At 41.6% G+C, this 23,979-nt stretch overlaps 1 protein-coding gene across 2 annotated transcripts in view; it reads right to left on the reverse strand.

The window, feature by feature from the left end:
* Nucleotides 1-23,979, reverse strand: part of LOC133346052 (thrombospondin type-1 domain-containing protein 7A-like) — a 234,534-nt gene that overhangs the window by 96,104 nt on the left and 114,451 nt on the right. For both annotated transcript variants that reach the window (XM_061557346.1, XM_061557347.1), the window contains 3 exons: nt 15,991-16,185; nt 9,644-9,956; nt 3,333-3,448 (listed from right to left, as the gene is read on the reverse strand). In XM_061557346.1, coding sequence (XP_061413330.1) covers nt 3,333-3,448; nt 9,644-9,956; nt 15,991-16,185 — 624 coding nt within the window. The remainder of the gene's footprint in view (nt 1-3,332; nt 3,449-9,643; nt 9,957-15,990; nt 16,186-23,979) is intronic.

Consider the following 23,979-nt stretch of genomic DNA (forward strand, 5'->3'; position numbering starts at 1 on the left):
CAAAAAACTTTTTGAAAATCACCAAAATAAAGCCATAAAAGCAATGAAACAGTGGTCATAGGAACTGCGACCGAATTTTCACAATAAACGACGTGATGACTATATGAAGAAGGCCTTGCACAAGACGGAATAAATTGTACAGCGAGTGTTGAACGGACTATGTTGGAGAAGCGGTGGTGCAGCGGTCCACGCAATGCGCTTTGCACCTCGCCACCTGAGTTTTATTCCCGGCCTTGGTTATTATCAGTGGTGAGCGATGTCTGAACAGGTCCTGGGTGCCTTCTTCACCAATCCATATTAACCAGTGTGAAAAAAGTATCGAGTAGAACAACTTTCATTGCCGCTATGACATGGGAAAGCCTTTATCTAGCGGTGGATAAATGAATGTCTGTTCATTTTATTTTTATTCCATGGGAAATGTTATCGAGACTGCCAGAGAGCGAGTTCCACAAAAAACGTGACGCAAATTATGATGTCGATGAGAAGTGCATCGTAATGCACGTACAGCAGATGAGGAATTCATGTTTAACTCAGTCTATTAATGGCACACCTTATTATCGAGATGGGAGGTGAGTGGGAAAGGGATGCCGTTTTATTGGACGGTTAAAAAGTTTAACAACCAATTAAAAAGAACCAATATATGGCAACTTTTACGCGTATCGGGCAGGATTCAGCATGGTACAATATGAAGAGATCCTGTAGATTACAGTCAGGTTCTTATCTTTTAAAGTCATTCTACTTCCCATGCAGCACATTTATCAAACATTTGGATTCCTTGAATTGGACGCATGGACAGCCTCAGCGAGCTGCCTCAGCTCAAAGAGCAATTGAACCGTGTGCCTTCTGAGTGTACGCGCAAATTGCAGTACGTTTCAATGGGAACGTTTACACTCCAAGTGTTAACAATGGTTCATGCGCAAAGTGTTAACGATGCGAGTAATTGTATGCGATTGCTTACATTGCGTAAAAGGGTGCAACTTTCCTTTACTCCATCGTCAGGGGAGGCTATATATATGTGTAGTGAGTCTAACTGAGTCGCAGACGTATATTCTTCGGAGGCAACACATTTATTCACAACGCGTATATTCAACGGGGTAACTGCCCCTTTACCAGATACAGCCTAGGGTGGTGACCACCCAGCTAACTACACTACGCACAGGAGTTACAGCTACGATGGATCGGACCCTCATTCGTGTCCCGGCCACATGTCGGTGCCTCTTCAGACGTAAGACGTAGAGCTTCCAGCTTGTAGACGTAGAGCTTCCAGCTTGTAGACGTAGAGCTTCCAGCTTGGAGAGTGAAGCGACATCGGGTCCCTCTCAGGGACCCACCTTATATCCTCCCGGGTCGGGGCTGGCTCCGCCCTCGGCCCCGCCCACCTTCTCGAGCGTTCCAGCTCCCTCTCGATTCCTCTCGAGAGCTCTCCCCGGACACGTGGTCACCCCTAGCCCCCCCACCTGGGGGTCTCTCTGTGGACACTCATGATCACGTGCCTACGGGGTCAACCAGAGTCCCATGTCCCTAGGCAACCCTGCCCCTGGGCTGACACTCTCCCGCTTCCCCTTGTGGCAGCCCGCACAGCACGCTATGCATGGTGCCCGTGCTATCCCAGCGCTCACCAAGCCCCGCTAGGGCTGGTACTACACCCACCTACGGGGTGTACGCGATGACGGTGCATCATCGTACGCCGTGCTGTGCTAGAGCCGGGCTCACACAGCAACACACAAGGTGCTGTCCACGACGTAGGGACATCGCACGCCATGGCCCTCCCGGGCCGGCACCACACAGTGACATCCCCGATGTCACTACATATATGTTGGACCTCTTGCAGAGCCTGCGTGGCTAGGTCATGTAGTGTCGCGGTTTGCGCTCCACGCTAAAAAATCCAACCACCCGCGTTAGATTCCCGCTCACGGCCAACACCAGTGACGATTATCTGAACTGGTCCTCGGCCTCTCCTAGGTCGACGCAACCTCAAATGAGTACCTGGTGCGGTGTGTAAAATAATCGCCACTAGGGAGCCAAAGACAGTCGGGCTTGGTGCTGGCCACCCACCCCCTTGTGTACCATGCCAGCCTTCATAGGTTCTCGCTAAAAGCACTTGCCTCAACAATCTGTTAAGGCTACACGGGGGATCTTTGTTTGTCGTTGTTTGTTTATGTGCAGGTGATCGAATCCTATTTTCAGGTTATGTCTCCGCCAACTCATTTCTGCAATATTGTTCAATGCATGTCAGTTTAATACGAAAGGGCTCTGAAATGTTGGTTTAATAGAGAAGTTTATGCTTTTCAACGGACAAAGGTATCGCTAATTTGAATAGGCCATGGGAAATGTCATTCGACAAACACTTTTTAAGATAGGTAACCATAATGTAGGGAGACCAGGTTAAGGAAAAAAATAAGCTGAACACCTTACAATTTATAATGACTTGGGCTATCTATAATTACATCACTCCGTGTAACAATATGGGATAGAATGGTATTTGATATGGAAAAGAAAAAAAACAAGCCTTTACATTTTTTCTCCCTTCCCATTTTCTTTCCGCATATCACAATATTGAATGTATGCCCATTGACCTTTTGTAAGTAGCAGTGAATTCTGCGTAGCAGTAGAATATGCAGCAAGAAAAAGCTTGCACAGCCCAATGTTTATCATCTGATGTCACGAGTAGACGGTAAATACAAAGAGTCCCTGTCACATGGAGCAAGCAGCATGATTTTATGTATAACACGATAACCCTGGGGCACAGAAATCTTGTATTTTTTTTTTCTACAAAGAATGAGGAAAAATGAAATTATCGCTCTGCAGTGATGTGGTTTTGGAAACTTTGAAATTATTCCTTGAATTTTCACCTGCAAGTCACTCGCTGAATAGAAAAAAGAAATTACAAACTTGGCTTCTACGTGGCTTCATTAAAGCAGCCGAGAGGCGTTAAAGCGCTCTATGCCTGAGCTCCGATCTCCTAATTTCTATAAAGTAAAGAAGTCAAAGTGATTTCCTGTTCAAATGAGCATTGAGGCGGTGCTCATCTCCGGTTTGCATTCCTGAGCCAGCGGTAGAAATTCAACGATCCTAACATGGGGGCATGTCGATTAAAAGGAAAACCACTGTTGACTTATTTTACAGAGGGACTGATGGTTCAAGTCAACGTACCAAGAAGGATTTGCGACCTTTAAAGCTGAGACACCTCTCGCCAGTTCGTAGTCAGCTGTTTTTTTTTGCACGAAAGTATAATGATCAAAAAATAAATATAAATGAAACAACTCTTAATTAAGGACGCTAAATGATGACATGAAGACGTGAACAGGGATGGATGTGTAGAAGGCACGCACGCTCTTGGCAGGTAGCAGGGCATGAGCTCCAGTCGCTGAAGGGGGTGGCGATGCAATCCTTGCGGCAGATCAGCACGCACGGCCTCACCGCGTTGGGCCGCTCCTTCTCGGGGCATCTGCACCAAGACGCAAAAAGGGGCATCGTCGTCGTGGCCTCATTATTTTGACCAAGACTCACCGTCATGTCCTACGTCTGCAGCCCTGGCACCAGCGGATGCTCAGCGATGTGTCGGAAGCGTGCAATAGTCACGTCCTCTATTTAGCCAGAAAGGTTAGTCGATCGGCAGGTGGCTTGTGGTGGCGTAAAATATGAGTACTCCCACCTCTTCCAGGACAACTGGTTAGCATGGAGGAGAAAGCCAAATACCTCTGTATGAGCTTTCTAGAGATAGTGGAGGCCCTTTATCCAAACGTGGGATGAGCAAGCAATTGCAGGGCTGTCCCTTCATATTTACATATTTTTTTCCACGAAAGTCTCACTGTCTCAAGACTCTCTTTCAGTAGGGTCCTGCACTGCGATGTGAGACCAATTACATTTGTAGTGGGTTCCACGGAGGCACACACTTGACTTGGAGGCAACACTTTTATTACAATACCCCAACAGGGTTCCTACATAAACGTACACTGGTTAACTGGACTCCAACAGGGTAACTACATTAACGGGTCAGGTCAGCAAAATGTTGCCTGATCGACGATGCCGAGCTAATGACCGAAGACTGACGACCGAAGACCGAAGAGACGTAGCCCCGAGAGTTCCGTTACAGCAGACAGCCGTGATCGCTCTCGGGACTTCCCTTTTAAGCTCCCGAGTGTGGCCTTGCTCCGCCCTCGGCCACGCCCCCTTCTGGATCTCACCAGAAGGTTCTCGACTAAGCATCACGTGTCCCCCGAGTCCCCTTTTAGGCCCCCTCGCTACCCTGTCCCGGTCACGTGCCCTCTCGGGTTCACCCAGACTGTCACGTCCTTACTTGCCCTCTCTCAGACCATCACCAGAACTATGCCCCCTAGGGCCCGCTTGCATGCCATACCCACTCTGGTGCCAGAGAAAGGCTCAAGACGCACAGTTCCACTCGTGTGACAGTAGCTGGCGCTAAACACCATAGTGATTATTTACGTCACTACACATTTATGAACCTTAAGCTTTACGTGTAAATAAACTCGAGTACCTGGAGAAAGCACAAGCATTCGAGGGGCTAACGCTCAAAGCTTTCCATATATTATACATTTTAAAAAATCCTGCACTTCCCTCTGCTGGTCACCTTGCAACCTAAGCCCACAACACCTGCTACAGTATAGGCAGACATTCTCCCATCCATATACTAACCAGAATCGGCTTCCGAGAGGGTGAGACAAGGTGATAGAAAGAGCCAAATCTTCGAGCCCCATGCTGCCGTTAAAGCTCACCGTGTAAATCCTGGGGATACCGCAGTGCCCGCTTGCACACATCATGCATCCAGGAAACAGAGCATCAATTCATTTGAGAAGTAAGAGTGTGCCAGTACTGGTTCACTGCTAAAAAAAAAACAGGGTTGGCATCCATCAGCCTCCCTCCCTTGTGTGTCCTGATGCCGTGACATGCAAGGACAGTGAGAGAACCAAGCTGGGATTTGGCAGCTGGCTTTGATAATTTCCTCACTGCCCTCATTGCCCGAGGCTAATCCGCCTACCAACATTTACCGTCCGTAATGTATACTCATTTCCATTATAGCTAGCCGCAAGAAATTGTCCTCAAGTAAATAGAAGCAATTACATGTTTATTTTCCTTTTGAATTTTAGAACATATTGTTTATTATCGAAGTAGAGGCAGCCAAATGTTATGCAGGATTCAGATGTTTTAACGTAGCTGTTCCCTGCCTGATATGTTGATGTAATTTTTACTTTTATTTTCACAGTAAGTTTCTCTCGCCAAATATATATTACGTCCATTTGCCACACTTTAACATTTTTTTGCATAATTGTGTATGGAGATGTTTTAAAATAACTAATTCCGAAGACTGTGTTTTGTATAAAATACAAAAATCCCAAAAAACCACCCGTCACACCCAACAAGTTAAAGCAATGTAAATAAATGTATCGCCTCGCACATTCACGTATTTACACACGCGGAACACGGCGTGAGAGCTGACATACGCCTGCATCCAGAGGGGCGGCTATCGCCTCCCTAAACGTAGGTCATTTGCATATTCTAATTAAGGCTCACTGCAGGTATATCATTAATATTACAAACCCCAAGTGGTGTCTAATAGGGGTGTAACACTACACCGATAAGTCGAATTAATATTAATTCTTCTTGGTTCTTCCGGTAAAGTCACGTAGAAGGGAAGTAATAAAAGAATAAAAATAAAACATAATACAATAATTCGCAGCCGTCCTCACCTGAGGACGGCTGCTTGCGTTGTGGCCGAAACGTCGTGAGAATTATTTTATTTTTTTATTTCTATAATTTTATTACTTCCCTTCTACGTGACTTTACCGAAAGAACCAAGAAGATGCATCCCTGCAGTCACGAAAGCTTTAAATCGAAAATTAATATTAATTATTAAGCTTTATAATACACGACTCAAGTGCATGTATAGGAATAAATGTTTTCCAATTGGTGCATGTTGTACGTTACAGGAGCGTGCGACCACATCATGGACTCGGGGCCGCTGCAGTCAACACAACGTTCAAAAATAATCCTCTCTTGAATCTCATCATGACCCTTAATCGTGACCCCTAATCGTGGCAATTCGTGGGACCGTGCGGAGATGGGGGTAGAATCGCTACACTCTATTAGTGTGTCAGTAATGCGAGCATATTGATTCGACACGTCCGCATCCATGTCTTGTTGTTGCAATAAACACACTTTCAGAACAGTTATACAGTTTCATAGCATAATAAGAACTAACGAATGCATGTTCAGATAAATATCACAAAACATAATTGCGTATGGATGAATTTTCGGTGCTTAAATTCAGACACATAAATCCTGTAAGCAGCGTAATTTGGTTAATAAACGGAAGTGTACGTGCTAATTGCAAATATCCATTTCTATTTTGATGGTGCTGTGGACGTGCAGTAACAAATGAGGCGTTGGTTCACTCTTAAATGGGATGGAACACCTGCCGTCTGACTTTAAATGGCCAGGTAATTTGGATACATGCTAATCTTGATAAAGTATGTTGAATTACATCGTAAATATATATTCGTGAGGAGTGGCTAAAAAGTATGAGGATGATGTTGAAAATGTGAAAATTATCGCTTCACGTTTGTGAAGCAAAATGGTTATGCACGATACTGTATTCTTTGCGAATATGACTTAGCACAGCCTAGATGCTGGTCAAGAATTGAGAAAAGATTTAAAATTCCAGTGGTGTAATTTTTTCACTATGTTTCTGCTTTTTTTTCTTCCACATTATTCTTTAAAAATACGGAAAATGATGACACCACATGAAACAGAAATTAGTTTTAATACGAAAATGACAAATCATATTACTGTGTAGATTGACATTACAATTTAATACGCAGCAAATGAGGGATTGTACTGTAATTTAAAGCATGTTTTTCATGATGCCTGGCACAAACAGCAAATGTGGTCATATCAAGCTTGTCAAATAATGCGTAATGCTATTTTGTAAGTAAAATCCAAATATGTAATTTATCATAACCATTTCTCCAATTACTCGATATTTGTTGCAGGTTTGAACTATGTCGTAACGTATTAGGATTATGTGGACACGTGTGTTTATAGATAATATGTATTGCGTTATGCATGTGTTGATGTATGACCAAGGACTTGTATACTGTACAGTATACGAGGGAAAACAGACCTTATACATTCGGTATGAGCTGTCTAGAAGACTTTTGATCAACTCTTCATATCTCCCCCCCCCCCCTTCGTTAGCAAAAAAAAAGAACACCCAGGAGATTGGGAAAAAAAACTAAGTGTATGCATCTGGGAAAACCAATCCCTGCCACGGGACAGATCACATGGTAGACCGTGGCACCCTTGAGATGGCTCAAAGACTTGTGCCAACATCACGAACAATGCCTGTGGCACATGTACTTTTGATAATTTATTGAAGCAAATAATTGCGCAGTCGAATTATTCAACAAGTATAAAAAAGTACATTTTCGCTTTTTCGTTAGTATTGTTCACGAGAGATTATCGTTATAATTATGATTATTCTTCCTGCTATTTTGACAGTAGTTACTCTAAGTGCTGGGCAAAATTATTGTTTGGTAGGGCTGAATTAATATTTGTAATGAATATATATTTTAATGAACGTATAAAAAAAAAAGGTTGTCTCTACATGCAAGACTGACGCGCTCAAGTACACTGGTCCACTGGTGACGTCAGTCTGCCACGTGCTCTGCTTGTGGTTATGGGTGGCGGATGTGGCCCAGCGGTAGCGTGTTCACCACTTGCTGCAGAGGTATATGGTTCAAATCCAGCGGCCGCCCTGGTTATTACTGTGTGGGTGTAGTGAACATAATGCTGCTTCTAGATTTGAAGCTTTCGTGACTGCAATGATTCATACTCTTAGGTTTTTTTGGTAAAGTCACGTATGTTAAAAATAGAAATAATAATAGAAATAAAATAATAAATCATGACATTTCGGAGGCAACACAAGTCTCCGTCATCAGGTGGGACCGTTACAGCTGTATTGGCCGTGTTTGAAAAATGCAACCTGGCAAATAGGTGTGGTGGTAACAACACTAAGTCCCGTTAGCCGCAGCCACCCATCGTCTATGTGCATAGCAGTTCTTCACATGTAACCCCAGGCATGCTTTCATCTTCTATTCATTAGTGGAGCATACATTTTCCATAACACAGCAAGATATCTTCTAACTGCCTCACTTTGTTTTAATAAGCTACACATTGAGGCAAGGCATGCATTATGCAGTAATATTATGCGAAGTACATACTTGCATGCATATTGCATACATGTATTCGCATTGTTCTCAGCTGCCAGAATGAATTAAACGTGACCAGCGCCACTATCTTATGGCATCTTCCGCTCCACGGAAAACGTCTGCAAGTTTTGTCATGCGGCTCTAAAAATACATAATTGTATTGGCGGTCAAGCCAAGAATGCCAAAATAAATAAATAAGAATTAGTATGTGAAATATGCGCAAATAATTACGTAAAAAAGAGCTATGTGCATGAGTAAATTAATACATGCTACAATGTTTGTGGACAAAGCAGACCTATGTTGAAGTCATGTTCTGAAACCCTTATCATCATCAGCATCCGCCATGATATATCCACTGCTGGATGAAAGAATTTCCAAACAAAATGCCATCCATGGATGGTAATCTTCAGCGAAACGTCGTATAAAATTGTCATCGTTTCGCTTGGCCTTTTCAATATTCCGGTTTTGCGGAAGTACCAAATCAATTGGCACATTTGCCCATATGGCGACTTAATTTGATTGGCTCTTTCAGGTGATGCAGGGTAATTGTTAAAAGTGTACAAAATAAATTATGTCTTATAATATCGGTCGTGAAAGTCTACGTATAAAATCTGATTACTTTAATCATACATTTTTACAATGTATAATCGTATGTTTACCCGATAATCATTATGGTAGTAAAACAACAACAACAATAATGCTTAAGCTTTAATAACCCACATAACCAATTTGTGCAAAGCTGGAAAGGACCACATTATTTAGGTTTGACTATTTTTTTTATTTTTTGCTGAGAATTAAGTTATTAATTGCCTTTGAGTGTGTCTATGTGTGCCAGAATAACTGAAATCCAGCATGTCAAGCAATATTTTCTATGTGATTTATAAGATTTTTGTTAGATGCCATTAAAACCTTGCCTTTTGTGATTAATAGTATAACGATAGTACAGAAAGGAATCTTCGGTGTCTGGCTAGTCAATACATTTGTTTTAAAGGCTCATGCATATTATGAAATTGACACCTTCAACAGTACAAGAGTATTTCTGAAATAAATCTTTAGTCCTTAATTAATCATACATATTTTAAAGTTCCTAGCACATGATGACACTGAAACATGTAGAAAAAAAACCCCCTCCAAATGCTGGCATGGTATTTTATGACAGCTTCTAGATTTGAAGCTTTCGTGACTGCAACGATTCATACTCTTAGTTTTTTCGGTAAAGTCACGTAGATAAAAAATGAAATAAAAATTTACAAAAGTAATAATAGAAAAAAATAGAAATAATTCTTTTTTTTCTATTATTACTTTTAAAAATTTTAATTTCATTTTTTACCTACGTGACTTTACCGAAAAAACTAAGAGTATATATTTTAAGCCAGCGTTTAATAGACATCCGTTGAAGTATTTGGGAAGCTTACTTCTTGGTGCCGACCTGCCCAATGCCAATCCGCATGCAGATGACTTTTCGACTTTGGATGCCGGACGAGGAGCAGGAAGGCCCGTCGTGTGGCGAGGACGAAACGCCCACGTGGGCAGGCGTGGCTCCTCGGGTAGAGCCCCCAGCCGGGGCAGGGCGGGCCGCCCTGAGGGAGGCGTTCCTGGGCGGGGTGGAGAGGTCCTCTGTGCAAGGCCCCCAGGAGCCGGCCTGCCAGTGGTAGACGGTGCAGGGCACCTGGGCACATGGCTGCCACTCCTGCAGCTCTTGGCCCTCCCCAGTACACGGAGCGCCACCTGACATGAAACAATGTATAAAAAAGAGATGTTAAATTTCGATTTAAAGCTTTCGTGACTGCAGGGATTCATCTTCTTGGTTCTTTCGGTAAAGTCACGTAGAATGGACATAATAAAATAATAAAAATAAAACATTACAAAATAATTACTTTATTATGTTTTATTTTTGCGTAGAATGGAAATAATAAAATAATAAGAAAAACCACAATAAAATATTTATTTTATTACGTTTTATTTTTATTATTTTATTATTTCCATTCTACGTAAAAATACAACATAATGGAAATAAAATAAAACATAATAAAATAAATATTTTATTGTGGTTTTTCTTATTATTTTATTATTTCCATTCTACGTGACTTTACCGTAAGAACCAATAAGAAGAGATGTTAAAATATTTATTTAGATTGGAGGAATCTGATGAGCTATGAAACTCTTCTTCACACATGTTCAGTAAGGGGTGGGTCAGTAAGTTTAGTACTTACTCGCTAAACAACAGTGTGGAGCTGTACGGGGGATCGAGGTAATGGTGCGCATGGGATTGAGAGCACGTTACTATCAAATATACTTTCAGCGATCCACTATTAAATTGTATAATGTACACAAGGTGAACAGCACCTGCACCCACTGATGCTAATACATTATTTATACCCAACCGTTGCCGTGCAGGTGGGAAAACATGTCGGCTCGCTTCGCTCAACGCAGAGTCAAATTGACAACATGTGTTGCGTCTCGCGAGGGTGAGCCCACAGTGTATGCAGGTACCACAAACTGCTCTGTGCATATGCAAATTGAATGCTATAATCATAGCTGTCAAGTTCCTGAAGAAGTTCCCCAGCATGTGGAGTGAAACCTCAGCCATCAATGCCAAACAATGTGTGGTACAATCCGAAAACACATCGGAGGAGAGGCCTAAAGCACAGCCGCGAAAGCCTATGTGGTATATATAAGTCACAATATTAAGTCATACCAAGGTATCCTTTCTGCTATGGTGCGGTGACTGCAGGAAAAGAATATTGGTATTTTTGAAAACTCATGACGCATATTCGCTTTGACGGAATGAAAAATTGCTTTGAATGAGGCAATGTCACGAGTTTAGCATTTAAATAGTAACATCAAAAACAATCACTTCGTTATTTGCATTTTACTATAAAGTCTGTCGATATACAAAACACTGCAATACAGTCGTGCTGAAAAGACTGAGAAATGTAATTTTTTCCTCAAATAATAATTTAAAATATTTCTACTTGTGTACTTTATGATTTAAGTAAAAATTTAGACATTTAAATATAAAATCCACATTGTGTGCCGTAGAAAGTCAGCTTAAGCTTTAATTCAGGAAGGATACGCATTTTCTCCAAAATAATCTGACATTAATGTTTAAAAAAATAGATCTACACCAAAAAGTAATCCTTTAATACTATCCCCTATATTAGGACTCAGACAGTCAATGGGCAAACTAAAAAACAACGAGTGGCTAGTATTAGCACTAATGGTGCCCTGTACCCAACAGTGAGGAATTCCGCAGCTCTGTCGATGGTTTGGTCTTGAAACATTTCAGCACCAGTGAGGAAAAAACAATAACGAGTTGCCAAATATATGTAATATAAAATGCAATGGTAAATTCGTACCCTGAAAAATTATGTTGGCACGGTTGGATATGTATGGTGCAAAAGAAATTCAACATAGATACATATAAATTGCCCAAGACAGGGAGAAAAAGAGTGACCAATTTACGCATCCATGAAATGGTCCGACAAATGCCAAAATTTCGTGAGATATGCACTGCATGTAAAATTCGAAATTGCTGTCCCAACTCATTCACATTCCTCCGTGTGTCACGTCCACACCACTGTTAGTAGGAGGTGTAATGATTTCAGCGTCTTATCAATTCAGTGACTTTTCCGCTACTCTGGGTCACAGTTACAATTCATGAAAAACATGCGTTTTTTTACTTATAACTTTTGTGACTGCAGGAATTCATATTCTTTGGTTCTTTCCGTAAAGTCACGTAGATAAAAAAAAGTGAATAAAAATATCACGACGTTTAGATCGCAACAAAAGTGGTCGTCATCAGAAACATGAATTAGCCTCTAAAGGCACACTATTCATAAAGGTTTGGAGATGGATGTAGCCCACATGTATCAGCAGTACCAGCAATGCCAATGCAGCAGCAATGCCAATGCAGCAGCAATGCCAATGCAGCAGCAATGCCAATGTAGCAGCAATGTCAATGCAGCAGCAATGCCAATGCGGCAGCAATGCCAATGCAACAGCAATGTCAATGCAGCAGCAATGCCAATGCGGCAGCAATGCCAATGCAACAGCAATGCCAATGCAGCAGCAATGCCAATGCAGCAGCAATGCCAATGCAGCAGCAATGCCAATGCAGCAGCAATGCCAATGCAGCAGCAATGCCAATGCAGCAGCAATGCCAATGCAGCAGCAATGCCAATGCAGCAGCAATGCCAATGCGGCAGCAATGCCAATGCAACAGCAATGCCAATGCGGCAGCAATGCCAATGCAGCAGCAATGCCAATGCAGCAGCAATGCCAATGCAGCAGCAATGCCAATGCAGCAGCAATGCCAATGTCGCAGCAATGCCAATGCAGCAGCAATGCCAATGCAGCAGCAATGCCAATGCAGCAGCGATGCTAAGGGTGCTGCTGCATTGGCATTGCTGGTGCTGCTGATAAACTTGGGCTACGCCCATCTCCAAAACCTTTATAAACAGTTTGCCTTTAGAGGCTAACCCCTTTTCCTGATGACGACCGCTTGTGTTGCGATCGAAACGTCGTGATATTTGTATTCACTTTATTTTTATTACCATTTTTCTATCTACGTGACTTTACCGAAAGAACCAACGAATACGTGGCTTTTAACAATGCAGTTAATGGTAGCACCTCTGGTTGCTGCAAGGGTCACACGAACCTATTACGTAAAATATTTAAGATGCGACTAACACCATGAATTCCTTAGCATGCGATATGACTCGTGTATCATGATCTGAATAATCAATCATATTTGATTAATTGATCCATCCTTATACTCATATTGGCGAGTGGTTCGTGAAAGCTAAGGGAATATATTAACTCGGTCTCATGCGTTAACATTTATATGGAGAAAATGTTCAGTGCTTGGCTATGCAGTTGAAAATGCAAAATGCAAAAGAATACAACGCAGAGTAAATGTGTGTGGATAGCCAAGCCTTTGGGGGCTATTAATAAGTTATGCGATTTGGATTACGATTCTCAATTAATGAGACAAATATTGTCCCTTATAATGTGGTGTGTTGGGGAGCAGCGGTGCAATAGTTAGCGCACTGAGCTATGAACCTGACTACCTGAGTTCAATTCCCAGCCGTGGCTAACATCAGTGGCGAGTGACACCTGAGCTGGTCTTGGGTTATCCCCCCCCCCCCCCCCGCTTCTCACCAACACGAACTGATCAGCGCAGTGAAATATGGCCACACAACCCCCGTGACTGACACAGTGCGAGTGGGGCTCCATCCAGCAGTGGATTGACAAAAGACTGAAAATTATTTTTAGCGCGGTACACAGTTGATAAGATATACGCACGCACGCGTAACACACACAATTGATTATTTATACACACACACGCAAACACAATAATCACGTAAAGTGTTATTGACTGGTGGGAGCAAGTGTTGTTCGTGAGAAAAATTTGCCGATATTGCATACAAGACACAATGGGGATGTGTGGCCAGAACCACACCTGCCTACATTTATATACTTCTTGGTCATCTAAATACACAAGTAAGTAAGAACATTTGATATTGCGCACTCTTATGAGTCGAGTCCATCACTAGTGTGCCAGATACTCATTTAAGGCCGAGTCAACGTAGGGGAGACCTGAAACGGGGTTCAGGTACCACTACGTCTTCGACGTTAGTCGTTGCCAGGAGCCATTGTGTTCAAGCCACTGCACCGCCACTCTCCGCACGTGTATAGATAAACAACTAGATACTTACACATTATGCATAATCGATTACAGAGAAGTGTGCAAATCACAAACTTTACCACACGGACACTGAAATTAAATACAGCTCCTTTCTAGATTTGATGCTTTCGTGACTGTAAGGATTCATATTCTTAGGTTTTTTCGGTAAAGTCACGTAGGTAAAAAATTAAAATTAATAAAAGTAAAATAAAAAATAAAATAAAAATCACGATAGCTATCGTGCTGTGACGGTTCCACCTGAAGACGGAAGCTTGTGTTGCCTCCGAAACGTCGTGATTTTTTCTTTTATTTTTATGTTTCACCTACGTGACTTTACCGAAAAATCCTAAGAATACAGCTCCTTTGTTTAAGCACTGACAATTGATAGCCTCCACATGCTGTGTCGGTCAGGCTGGCGTTGTTTGACCAGAGTGGTATCCAGGACCGGTTCAGATATCATTGCCACTCTCAGCCGTGGCCAGAAGTCCCGTGGCCACTTGTGCCGCCGCTCCCACCGCCACCGACACTGACCCAGAGAGATTCAATCATGTATTCTTGGCACAATTTCTTCACGCAGGATGATGAAGACCATCACCATGTACAGCAGGAACTTATTGCAAGCTGGTTAATTAAGGAGTGCCACATCGCGAAGGGGAGTTTGATAGAATGACAGTATATTCAATCACTTTATCTCTTAAGCAGTGCGTTGTGACATTGTGGCATTGTGCGCAATCGTTAAATGCCGCCACGGTATGAACTTAATCGGGGATACTTTGAATAAAAAATAATTGCTGCCCTTTAAGTGACTATACATTTGATAACACAATTACGATAAAGAAGTTTTTTTTTGCAATATGTTAATGTATTCATATTCAATACGCTTTACATTTTTAAATACTTGGAGTAATCCAGTTGGGCTCCAAGTAAGCTTGAAATAATTACATTTTAAAAAACAAGAACCTTCATAAAAATCTAATAATTGCAGTATGGGAATAATTAATCGTACGAATACATTTTAACTAATTAAATGTTAAGCCGCTAGATTCCCTTGGGATAGCCCACACCCTAAATGTATTATAAAGCGCGGTGTCCCGCTATTCTCCATGCGTCTTTTGCCTTCTAACCAATTCACCTGGGAGACTGCATTATCCGCTTGGCTGTTTAATAACCTCTGCATTTGCCTGCAGTGCCCACTTACACTAAGAAATGGGGCCATGCTTGACTGATCCGCTTTTTATAAACTGCTAAAGCGGAATTGTGTTACTTTATTGGGATGTGCCTTTGTGTAAATGAGATAGAAATTGCGCCTGATAAACAAACCCCACTCCAGAAATGTTGATATTTCTGGCATGACAGCTCGTATATTTTCAACCCTTTGCGATTCCACTTCTGGACGAAGGCCTCCGCACGCTGGGTCCGTCATAGAGGGTTTTGACCTCGCTTCACCTGCTTGGTTGGGGTGAGTTTGTGTAGAGGAGGTGGGTGGGGCCACTGATGTTAGCCGTGGCCAGGAATTGAACCTGGGTTTCCGTGTCAATAGCGCAGTGTACTAACCGCTGTGCCACCACTCAACTCCCCCCCACCACCCCCTCCGCCCCAATTTCCAATTGTGCCTTTGTGCAAATGAGATATAATGGGCCGTTCATAAATGACGTCACGCGATTTTGGACGATTTTTGACCACCCCCCCCTCGTCACACGTGTCACAAAAAGTCAGACCCCCCCCCCTCAAATATGACGTCACAAAGCTCTGCCCCCCCCAAAAAAAAAACATGCTTCAAATCGCTTTAAACTATTATCATTGTAGTACATATCTAATGTGCTGCTGCACTCTGATGTTGTAGGAGAAAACATTTATTAAAAAAATCTATTTAATTAAGTAGAACGTGTTGTCTATATTTATTCAAAGTTGCGCATTTTGATGTGACGTCACATTTCTCAACCCCCCCCCTCCCCTCGTCACACATCGTCACAAATGTCTGACCCCACCCCCCTCCCCCAGGTGCGCGACGTCATTTATGGACGGCCCCTAAATCAAAATCTAAGAATGGCAACTCAAGCTTAAACCACGCACCGTCGGAGGGATGGGCAAGCACGGCCCTGCCACGGCTCTGTCGACCTTCGCCTGACTTCCCCGAGCAGGTGAACGAACACGGAGACCAGTCGGACCACTGGGCGAGCACGCAGTCTCCGGGACAGGGCACCCGGCAGGGCAGCTTGGCAGGGGGCTCCGCTCGGCCAGAACACAGCTCCCGGGACACCTGCTCGCCTGTGACCGCACAACAATAGGCAACGTCAACAATAGGCAACGTCAACAATAGGCAACGTCAACAATAAGCAACGTCAACAACAGGCAACGTCAACAATAGGCAACGTCAACAATAGGCAACGTCAACAATAGCCAACGTCAACAATAAGCAACGTCAACAATAGGCAACGTCAACAATAGGCAACGTCAACAATAGGCAACGTCAACAATAGGCAACTTCAACAATAGGCAACTTCAACAATAGGCAACGTCAACAATAGGCAACGTCAACAATAGGCAACGTCAACAATAGGCAACGTCAACAATAGGCAACTTCAACAATAAGCAACGTCAACAATAGGCAACTTCAACAATAGGCAACGTCAACAATAGGCAACTTCAACAATAAGCAACGTCAACAATAGCCACCGTTCGCCACCAAGAGAAGGTGACGCGCTACCACAGCGCTCGTGCCAGGCTGCGTGCACCTTGAGGCCACTGGAAGGTGGTGAGAGGACAGACTCAGGTTCTCCGGGTTGATTGACTGAGTTGACTGGAGACCACAAGGGAGGATGGGGCTGGATTGAAACTGTACATGCTGAATACATGTCATAAGCAAATGCCTATTCCCGCATATTAAATACAGTACAATAACAAAATAAATTTTATTAATCGGTGTACATTTATTAAGGATATAGCATAATCTATGTTTATAGAACAACTGTAATGTTTGCCACGACCTCGGGGGAGCCAAACGGTCCGACTGTGTTTGGGGAACCACAGCCACATCGGCGTAATCTTTAAAAGTCTCAATTTGAATGTTCAACCATTGTTGATTCTAACTAACCCAGGCCCTTAAAGCCAAACAAAGGGTGACATGGCAGAGCTAACATAATCTTAACAGAATCTAGTTATGCCTCCTACAGAATGCGGTGTAAAAGATTAAGTGTTATTATTAGTCATTTCAATTTCCCGTTTAGGATAAGGATTTATTACAAGGCTACAATGGTTTCCTTTTTTCTAAATCACACGCGTAATGTCAGTGAATGTATTCCACTAGCATCCACCTGCCCGAACCTCAGGTGACAGCTCGTTACTCTTGAGGTGCCTCAAAGACAGAACCTGCGGCATTGGAACATTTCCAAACCATTGCCAACAAATCTAATCTTGAGTTTTGTAATGGAAATTCGCTGACGCAGAACACAGTAAAGTATTTTTTTTTCATAATACCAACATTTATGTCAAACTGTGGCCGCAGTTACCGTATGGACAAAAAGAAATACCCGCTATGAAACAATTTCGAGCTGTAACCCAATATACCAGCTTGTACACGTTGCATACTAGACACTGACAAATGAAAGAACCTCCCAAATCTGATAAAGCTGCCCCCATAGTAACAATATTATTTTAAGGCAAAAGGAAATGAGCATCGGCGTTTTTTGTTGTTGTGGCAAACTCTGATAAAGTTTCACCCCCGATTGCCCATCCAATTGTTTGTGACTTCAGAAGTGCTGGAGTCGTTCTTTCACAGCATCGCCTGCTGATCTTCGCTATGAAAAGACTGCTGTCATTGTCTGTGTCGCTAGATGCATACCCCACGCTAGAGAGTTCGAAGACACTGAGAGAGGCATGACGTTTTAACACTTGTATATATTTGTTATAACCGCTGTTCCTGTGCCCGCTCAATAACCCAATGCACATCAAATTACTGTAGAAAGCACAACAAAAACTACCTAAAAGATATACACATACTTAGACCACAAAAGGGAACTCCAAGTTGTACATTTTATTCTTTCTAGTGCAAGAAAGGTCACGTTTTTTTATTAGATGTGTCTTGAGCAAAAATCGTAGATTTTTATCACTTCAATTGGTGCCACTGAATGAGGAAATCAATGCATGGAATCATTCGATCAATATAGTTTCTTTAATAATGGAGAGGTCGTTTAGATGCACTATCTATTTTGTCAATGTCAGGGTGCCTTCAAGGATTAGGGAGAGAAATCTATCTGCAGTTGCATTTCTCGACATTCCTTATTTTCTTTTAAATGTACACTAACGTGCCAATATACTGTGAAATGATAAAGCTTCGTTTGTGATGACGTCTGAGCAAAATCAAACTTTGGAAAATCATAGCTTGCTAACAAATCTGGCGGTGCGCAATTAAAAATGCGTGAACAGGATCTGCTGTGAGGCACGTGTTCACTGTAGCGTGTAGACATCCTCATTTATTAAGCATCTGAACAATGCGAGCGAGCACAACATTAGTAACAACTTTGCATGAGACAGCCTTCTAAATCGTCTCAGAACACGGCCGAATACGTGTCAACTGTGGAGATTGATCAACTTTTGTGTCGGGGCCGTATGGATTGTTGCATGGCAAGACCATGCGAGATGGATTGTGGGAGACCTTCATCAAGCAATGGATTGATCAGAGCTGTTGATGACAATTTCACAACACGATTTTGGACGTTGTATACAATTATAATTGTAATTATTGGGCACTCATTATTGAGCACACATAAGGTGTCATGAACACATCCCACACATACATTTCATTCAGTACATTATTACATCACAGTAGTAAGAAGGGCTTTTAATCACGATTGTAGCTTCATTATATAAGCATTATTCTTTATCCCTGTGAAGATTATAACCTTCAAATAAATAGCGAAAGAATGTGCTCATGACTTTGGATATTTTTGTTTACCAATGTCGAAAACAAAATTTTGTTCGGGAAATTCACAGAACCGCGAAGCTATCAGTTTTAACCCCCTTCAGCGATGTATGCTTTTACCTATCCACTCAAAACTCTCTCCGAATGCACGAAAATCGGTAGGAAAGTTGTGACTCCTGTATTTCCCTAGAGCCGTCCGTACGAGTAGCAAACAACAAATAGGCTGCGGGATCGTCAGCATGAAATAACAATATCTCAAGTGCACTCGCTCCACAGCAAATATTTTAAAACCAAGAGAGCATGTCTAATGTAGACGAGCTCTAGAAATCATAGCGATACCCTAGGTGATGTGGCTAAGCACATCATGAGGCATTGCCTATGGCTACTATCAGCTACTAATAACTGTCAGCACACTCCATACTACGGTACACCCCCGTGCTGCCACTCTTGTTTAAACTCGCTTCTACTGCTGAGCATTTAGGCACCACAGTGGCACATAGCGTAATGTGTGCGGACAAAATCATGGTGACCTCACCAAAACATGTACCGAATTTCCTTTCTTCAGGCAAATGGTCCGCAAATGGAATATTTGGGCAAATGGCATGAACAAACACTTGTAGCTAATGTTATGACGAGGGACATTAGAATACCATTCCGGTGCCCAGCACTCAGTACTGGAATGGTGTTGTAAGGTTCATAGTTGGGGCGTGACGGTGACCGCTGTATGAATAACTGGACAAGTGAAGAAACAATATAAATGAGATGGAAAAAACTGACGGTCAAACGATTACGGAATCGTTATCTAACTCCCGAGTCATGAGAATTCATTGAATTGCGTGATAAGTCAGAACCCTAAATGTGCGATGAGACAAGGGTGTTAGATACCACTTCCTTTTGCAAAGACACCCACTTTGTTGAGAATTGAAACCAATATTTTAACGTTACATTGCTCGTGAAAAATTATGATCGTCTCCACGTGTTTTAGAATTTTATTTTTTCATTACAAATTGTTACCCATCGCATGCAGTTCCAAAGTTGTACATCCTCTAAAGGGAAATGCCACAGGTATTACATTCATAATCATTTCCTTAACTGCTGGTCTAGGCAAGTGCTCAAAGAAAGGAAAATTGGTTAGCATGCACACATTACACGGGTGACTGAACTAAACACGACAAGAACGTGAACTGAAGCCGCACTTTTTGTACAGCATCCGGGACATAGTAATATAATATTTTACAACTGTGGTTTCGTGGGAAGAGAGGGGGAATTTCGATTTTATGTAGCACTGCTTCAGCCTCGAGTTGTTCTTAAGGTGACAGAGATTTTGTTACAGGCCTGGCATGCTCTCGACGATAAGTGTATAAGTCCTGCCAGTCCAGCGTTAATGTTTGGGAAATAAATTAGTGACGGAAATATTTATAGAGAAAGCATTTTCAATATGTATATCCACACATGAGTCAACGATGGCTGCGAGTAGACACAATCGTAAAATACCTTCACAGCTCATCGGATTCCTCCAGTATAAATAAATATTATGATTCGGATTCTGAAAGCATGCCGATGAATAAAACTACTAACCAAAACCAAAGCACGACTGCTGCCATGAAGAGATGAAATTATCGAGTCTGAATGAATATGTAGGCTCAAGTCATTTAGGAACGTTATTCGAAGTTGCGGTGCACTGCAGAAAATCATAAACGGTAATTGGCTCAATAAGTATAGAAAGAGATGTTCTGAGTTCATGCATTGGCCGACCTGATAATATTGGGTGGTGGTGGTGGAGGGGGGACATTGCATGCTTCTCACACCAACGTTTCATAGCCAGGAGTGGACTCCGTATTTTGGCTGATTTATCGCCTCGACTAAGCGGGATGAATGACTAAAACTAAATCCACTCGGACTTGAATGAAATTCTACCGGTTGTCATCGAGTGCAAGACTTTAACTAAAATGTTTATTACTTATTAAATTGCCATTGCCAGGCTCACATCCCAAGCAGCAAGGCGCGACTGGCCAGAACGCACCTCCGATTAGCCCGGTTTCCATCGTCGCAAGATATTGTGCTCTTACGAATATCACAGTCATGCCAGGTGTACTTATTGAAGTATAATCACGCGAGTTTTTATTGCACGATTACTGAAATATTACTCCTGTGAAGACAGCATTTAGTTTAGGTCAATTCCTTTTTCCGGGTATCATTTATCATAACTGATCGAGCTCAATTTGGTCTTGAGAACTCTACTAAACATAACCTCTTTTGCATTGCTGAAGATTGCTTCATGCTTGTCTGCACCTTTTTTGTCAAAGGAAAGATACATCAGATGATAACACTGGTTGTTTACGTGTTAAAAACGCGTAAAGTTTCTTCTTTCTAACTTTCTCTTCCTATCCCTCGTCTTTATATTTCTCCCTGGATCTCAACTGGGGAACACTACGATTAAGTTCAGTCACATGGAAGATGCTCTTTGTGTCTCTGTATGGCTTGTTGAAAATATATTTCTTGTTAATCCGATGGAAGTAGGCTTTTTTTTTCCTGCTCGAGTCCACACTGCACTGGGCACACTGACAATCCTTACAAAGCACCAAATAAATTATTGTATAATACCAATGTTGTGCAGTGGAATGTTAATATTAGGCCAGAGCAGCATGTATTGTATCACTAAAGGTTGTAATTCATGAGCAAATGCATATAAAAGTCAAAGAGAAACATGGCTCAAAAGTTATACTTTTACTGTGCCCTCTTATATTAATTATCACTGGTATTTCACACCAATGCAGCAGCTGCTACATAATATTACACATTTTTAAATGCTTCAAGTGCTGTGGACATTACTGAACATTATCTTTGGTTTGCTCGAATCAATCCCTTTCAGGGAGAATACCACTCAGGAATGTTTTTACATGCATAAAATGTGCCAATCAATGATACATTGAAAAGCATGAATAATTTGTGAGAAATTAATCACGTGCATTATGTTACACAATTATAATCATGAGCAGGCTCACTCCTATAGAATGAACACACCACCGAATTATACATTAATCAACATAGCAGCCATTACCAGCATTTTCTGTTTTTCCCAGATGTTTGATGCATTTGCATGCATATGGAGAAATTGCCACCCAACATAGAGCACAAGTCATTAAATGTGTGTCAAGTCTAACCGATGTATACGACACACTTACAAAGTCAATGTGATTACGTAAAAAGGAGGTTGTTTTTCCTGTCTCCGTGGAGCCTATTTTAAAAATGATGGATGAACCACAGCCACAAATATGACTGTGGTTCCTTGCATTCATTTATTTTTTCTCCAAACCGATACACGTGCAAATACTTGTACAAAGTCCGACCCAATCTGTCCGTTTCATCTGATGGGTTTTGAGAGGGAAATGCAGCGGATGCCAATTTCGCCATTGAATAAATAATGACCGTTGCAATTTTGGGATGGAGGCTCCCGATAACAGGGCCCTCGCCGCTAATGCTTGATTTACCATGATCAAATTTCCCTGTTTAATTGGTTTGACTTTGATTGATTTGGTGAGAAAATAAATTCTGCAGTTGTGTTGAAATCCTCGCAGAATAAATAAAAAAACGCAATCCAAAAATATCCAAGCACAATATTAATTAATGTATTCACAACCACTTCCTCTTTTGATATGTTGCAAGGAAAAGAGGCTGCGGATGACATTTAAAATGTGGTCATTGTGGTAGACAGCGGCTCGTTAAGGTTCTCCAACTGTCGTCCTGGTATTTGAAGTTAATTACACTTGTGACATAGCTAAAATCGAGACATGCAGGGCAACATCATTAAGGGTATATTTCCTTACCTTTAAGTTGATAGTTTTTTTTGTGCGGAATAAAAATATTAATAATTCAGGTACTTTCATTTTTATGCAGAATGTTAATGATATGTTTTACATTAATTGGAATGCAGTTTGTGGTTATTCATACAAAATAAGGACTTAATTGTATTCATTAATACATTATTCAGGTTTAGTGATACATATGAACAAATAGTGCTTGTTTCTAATAGAGAACGAAAATTATAAAATACTTATCACCGCTATAATGCTATGTTTTAACAAGCAAGATAATTACAAAAAGAAACACATTCAAACGATTTGCTAAAGCCCTGTGACATACATGTCAGGTGTTTAAAAGAATCGAAGAGGGAAAAAAAATCACACAGCAAATATTTATTTCATGCAAAATTACATTTCTAATTTTACACAGATGAAAACAATGTTGCCTAGAGTGAGATTTTTTTTTAATTGGATTAAATGATGCAGTTTACAATTGGCTCAAAGCCCACACACCGTCAACACACACATCACGTTTCATTTGCGATGAGATGGGAATGCATCTTCACTCCTGAGACAAATTAACCAAGCATGCAATGACAGCAGAGTGGGTCCCACCACCCAGGAAATTCAACTGGACCACGTTCTGGAATAATAATAATGACCAATACTAATGGTTTTTGCGGTTCTGCTATGTAAGCTCTCTGATGTGCTGTTGGGTTGTACTGCGTGTTGTTCGGCACTAAGTCCGATATTTCGCTCCGAGTGCTGGAAGCTTCTTCGGTAAAATTAGATTTTGTTCCCGAATAAGCTCCCAGAACGTGGAGCGATATGTCAGACATTGTGGCATCCAATCTGAAAACACATCAGAGAGCAATAATGATTAATGTTATCTGGGACATTTGAGAATTACCCATGTTGGACTCTTTAAAAGATGGAAAAACAAGAAATCCACAATGCAACAGTGATTTGTAGCATACCAAAGTTTGTTCTGCAATGTGCAAGTTTGGAATGGCAAAATAAAGGTTTGATCTTCTTGGTTCTTTCGGTAAAGTCACGTAGAAGGGAAGTAATAAAATAATAAAAATAAAACATAATAAAATCAAATGTGAGAATTATTTGATTTTATTATGTTTTATTTTTATTATTTTATTACTTCCCTTCTACGTGACTTTACCGAAAGAACCAAGAAGATTAATCCCTGCAGTCACGAAAGCTTTAAATCGAAAATTAAAGCTTTGATATTAATACCTAAATATGACTTGTCTGCCCACTTCGAATGGAATAAGGTCAACCTTTCAACACATACTCTGGGAGGTTATTCACACCCCTAACCAACCC

This window comes from Lethenteron reissneri, chromosome 23, assembly GCF_015708825.2.
Source record: "Lethenteron reissneri isolate LAM-NWPU_2019-01 chromosome 23, ASM1570882v1, whole genome shotgun sequence".
NCBI classification, from domain to species: domain Eukaryota; kingdom Metazoa; phylum Chordata; class Hyperoartia; order Petromyzontiformes; family Petromyzontidae; genus Lethenteron; species Lethenteron reissneri.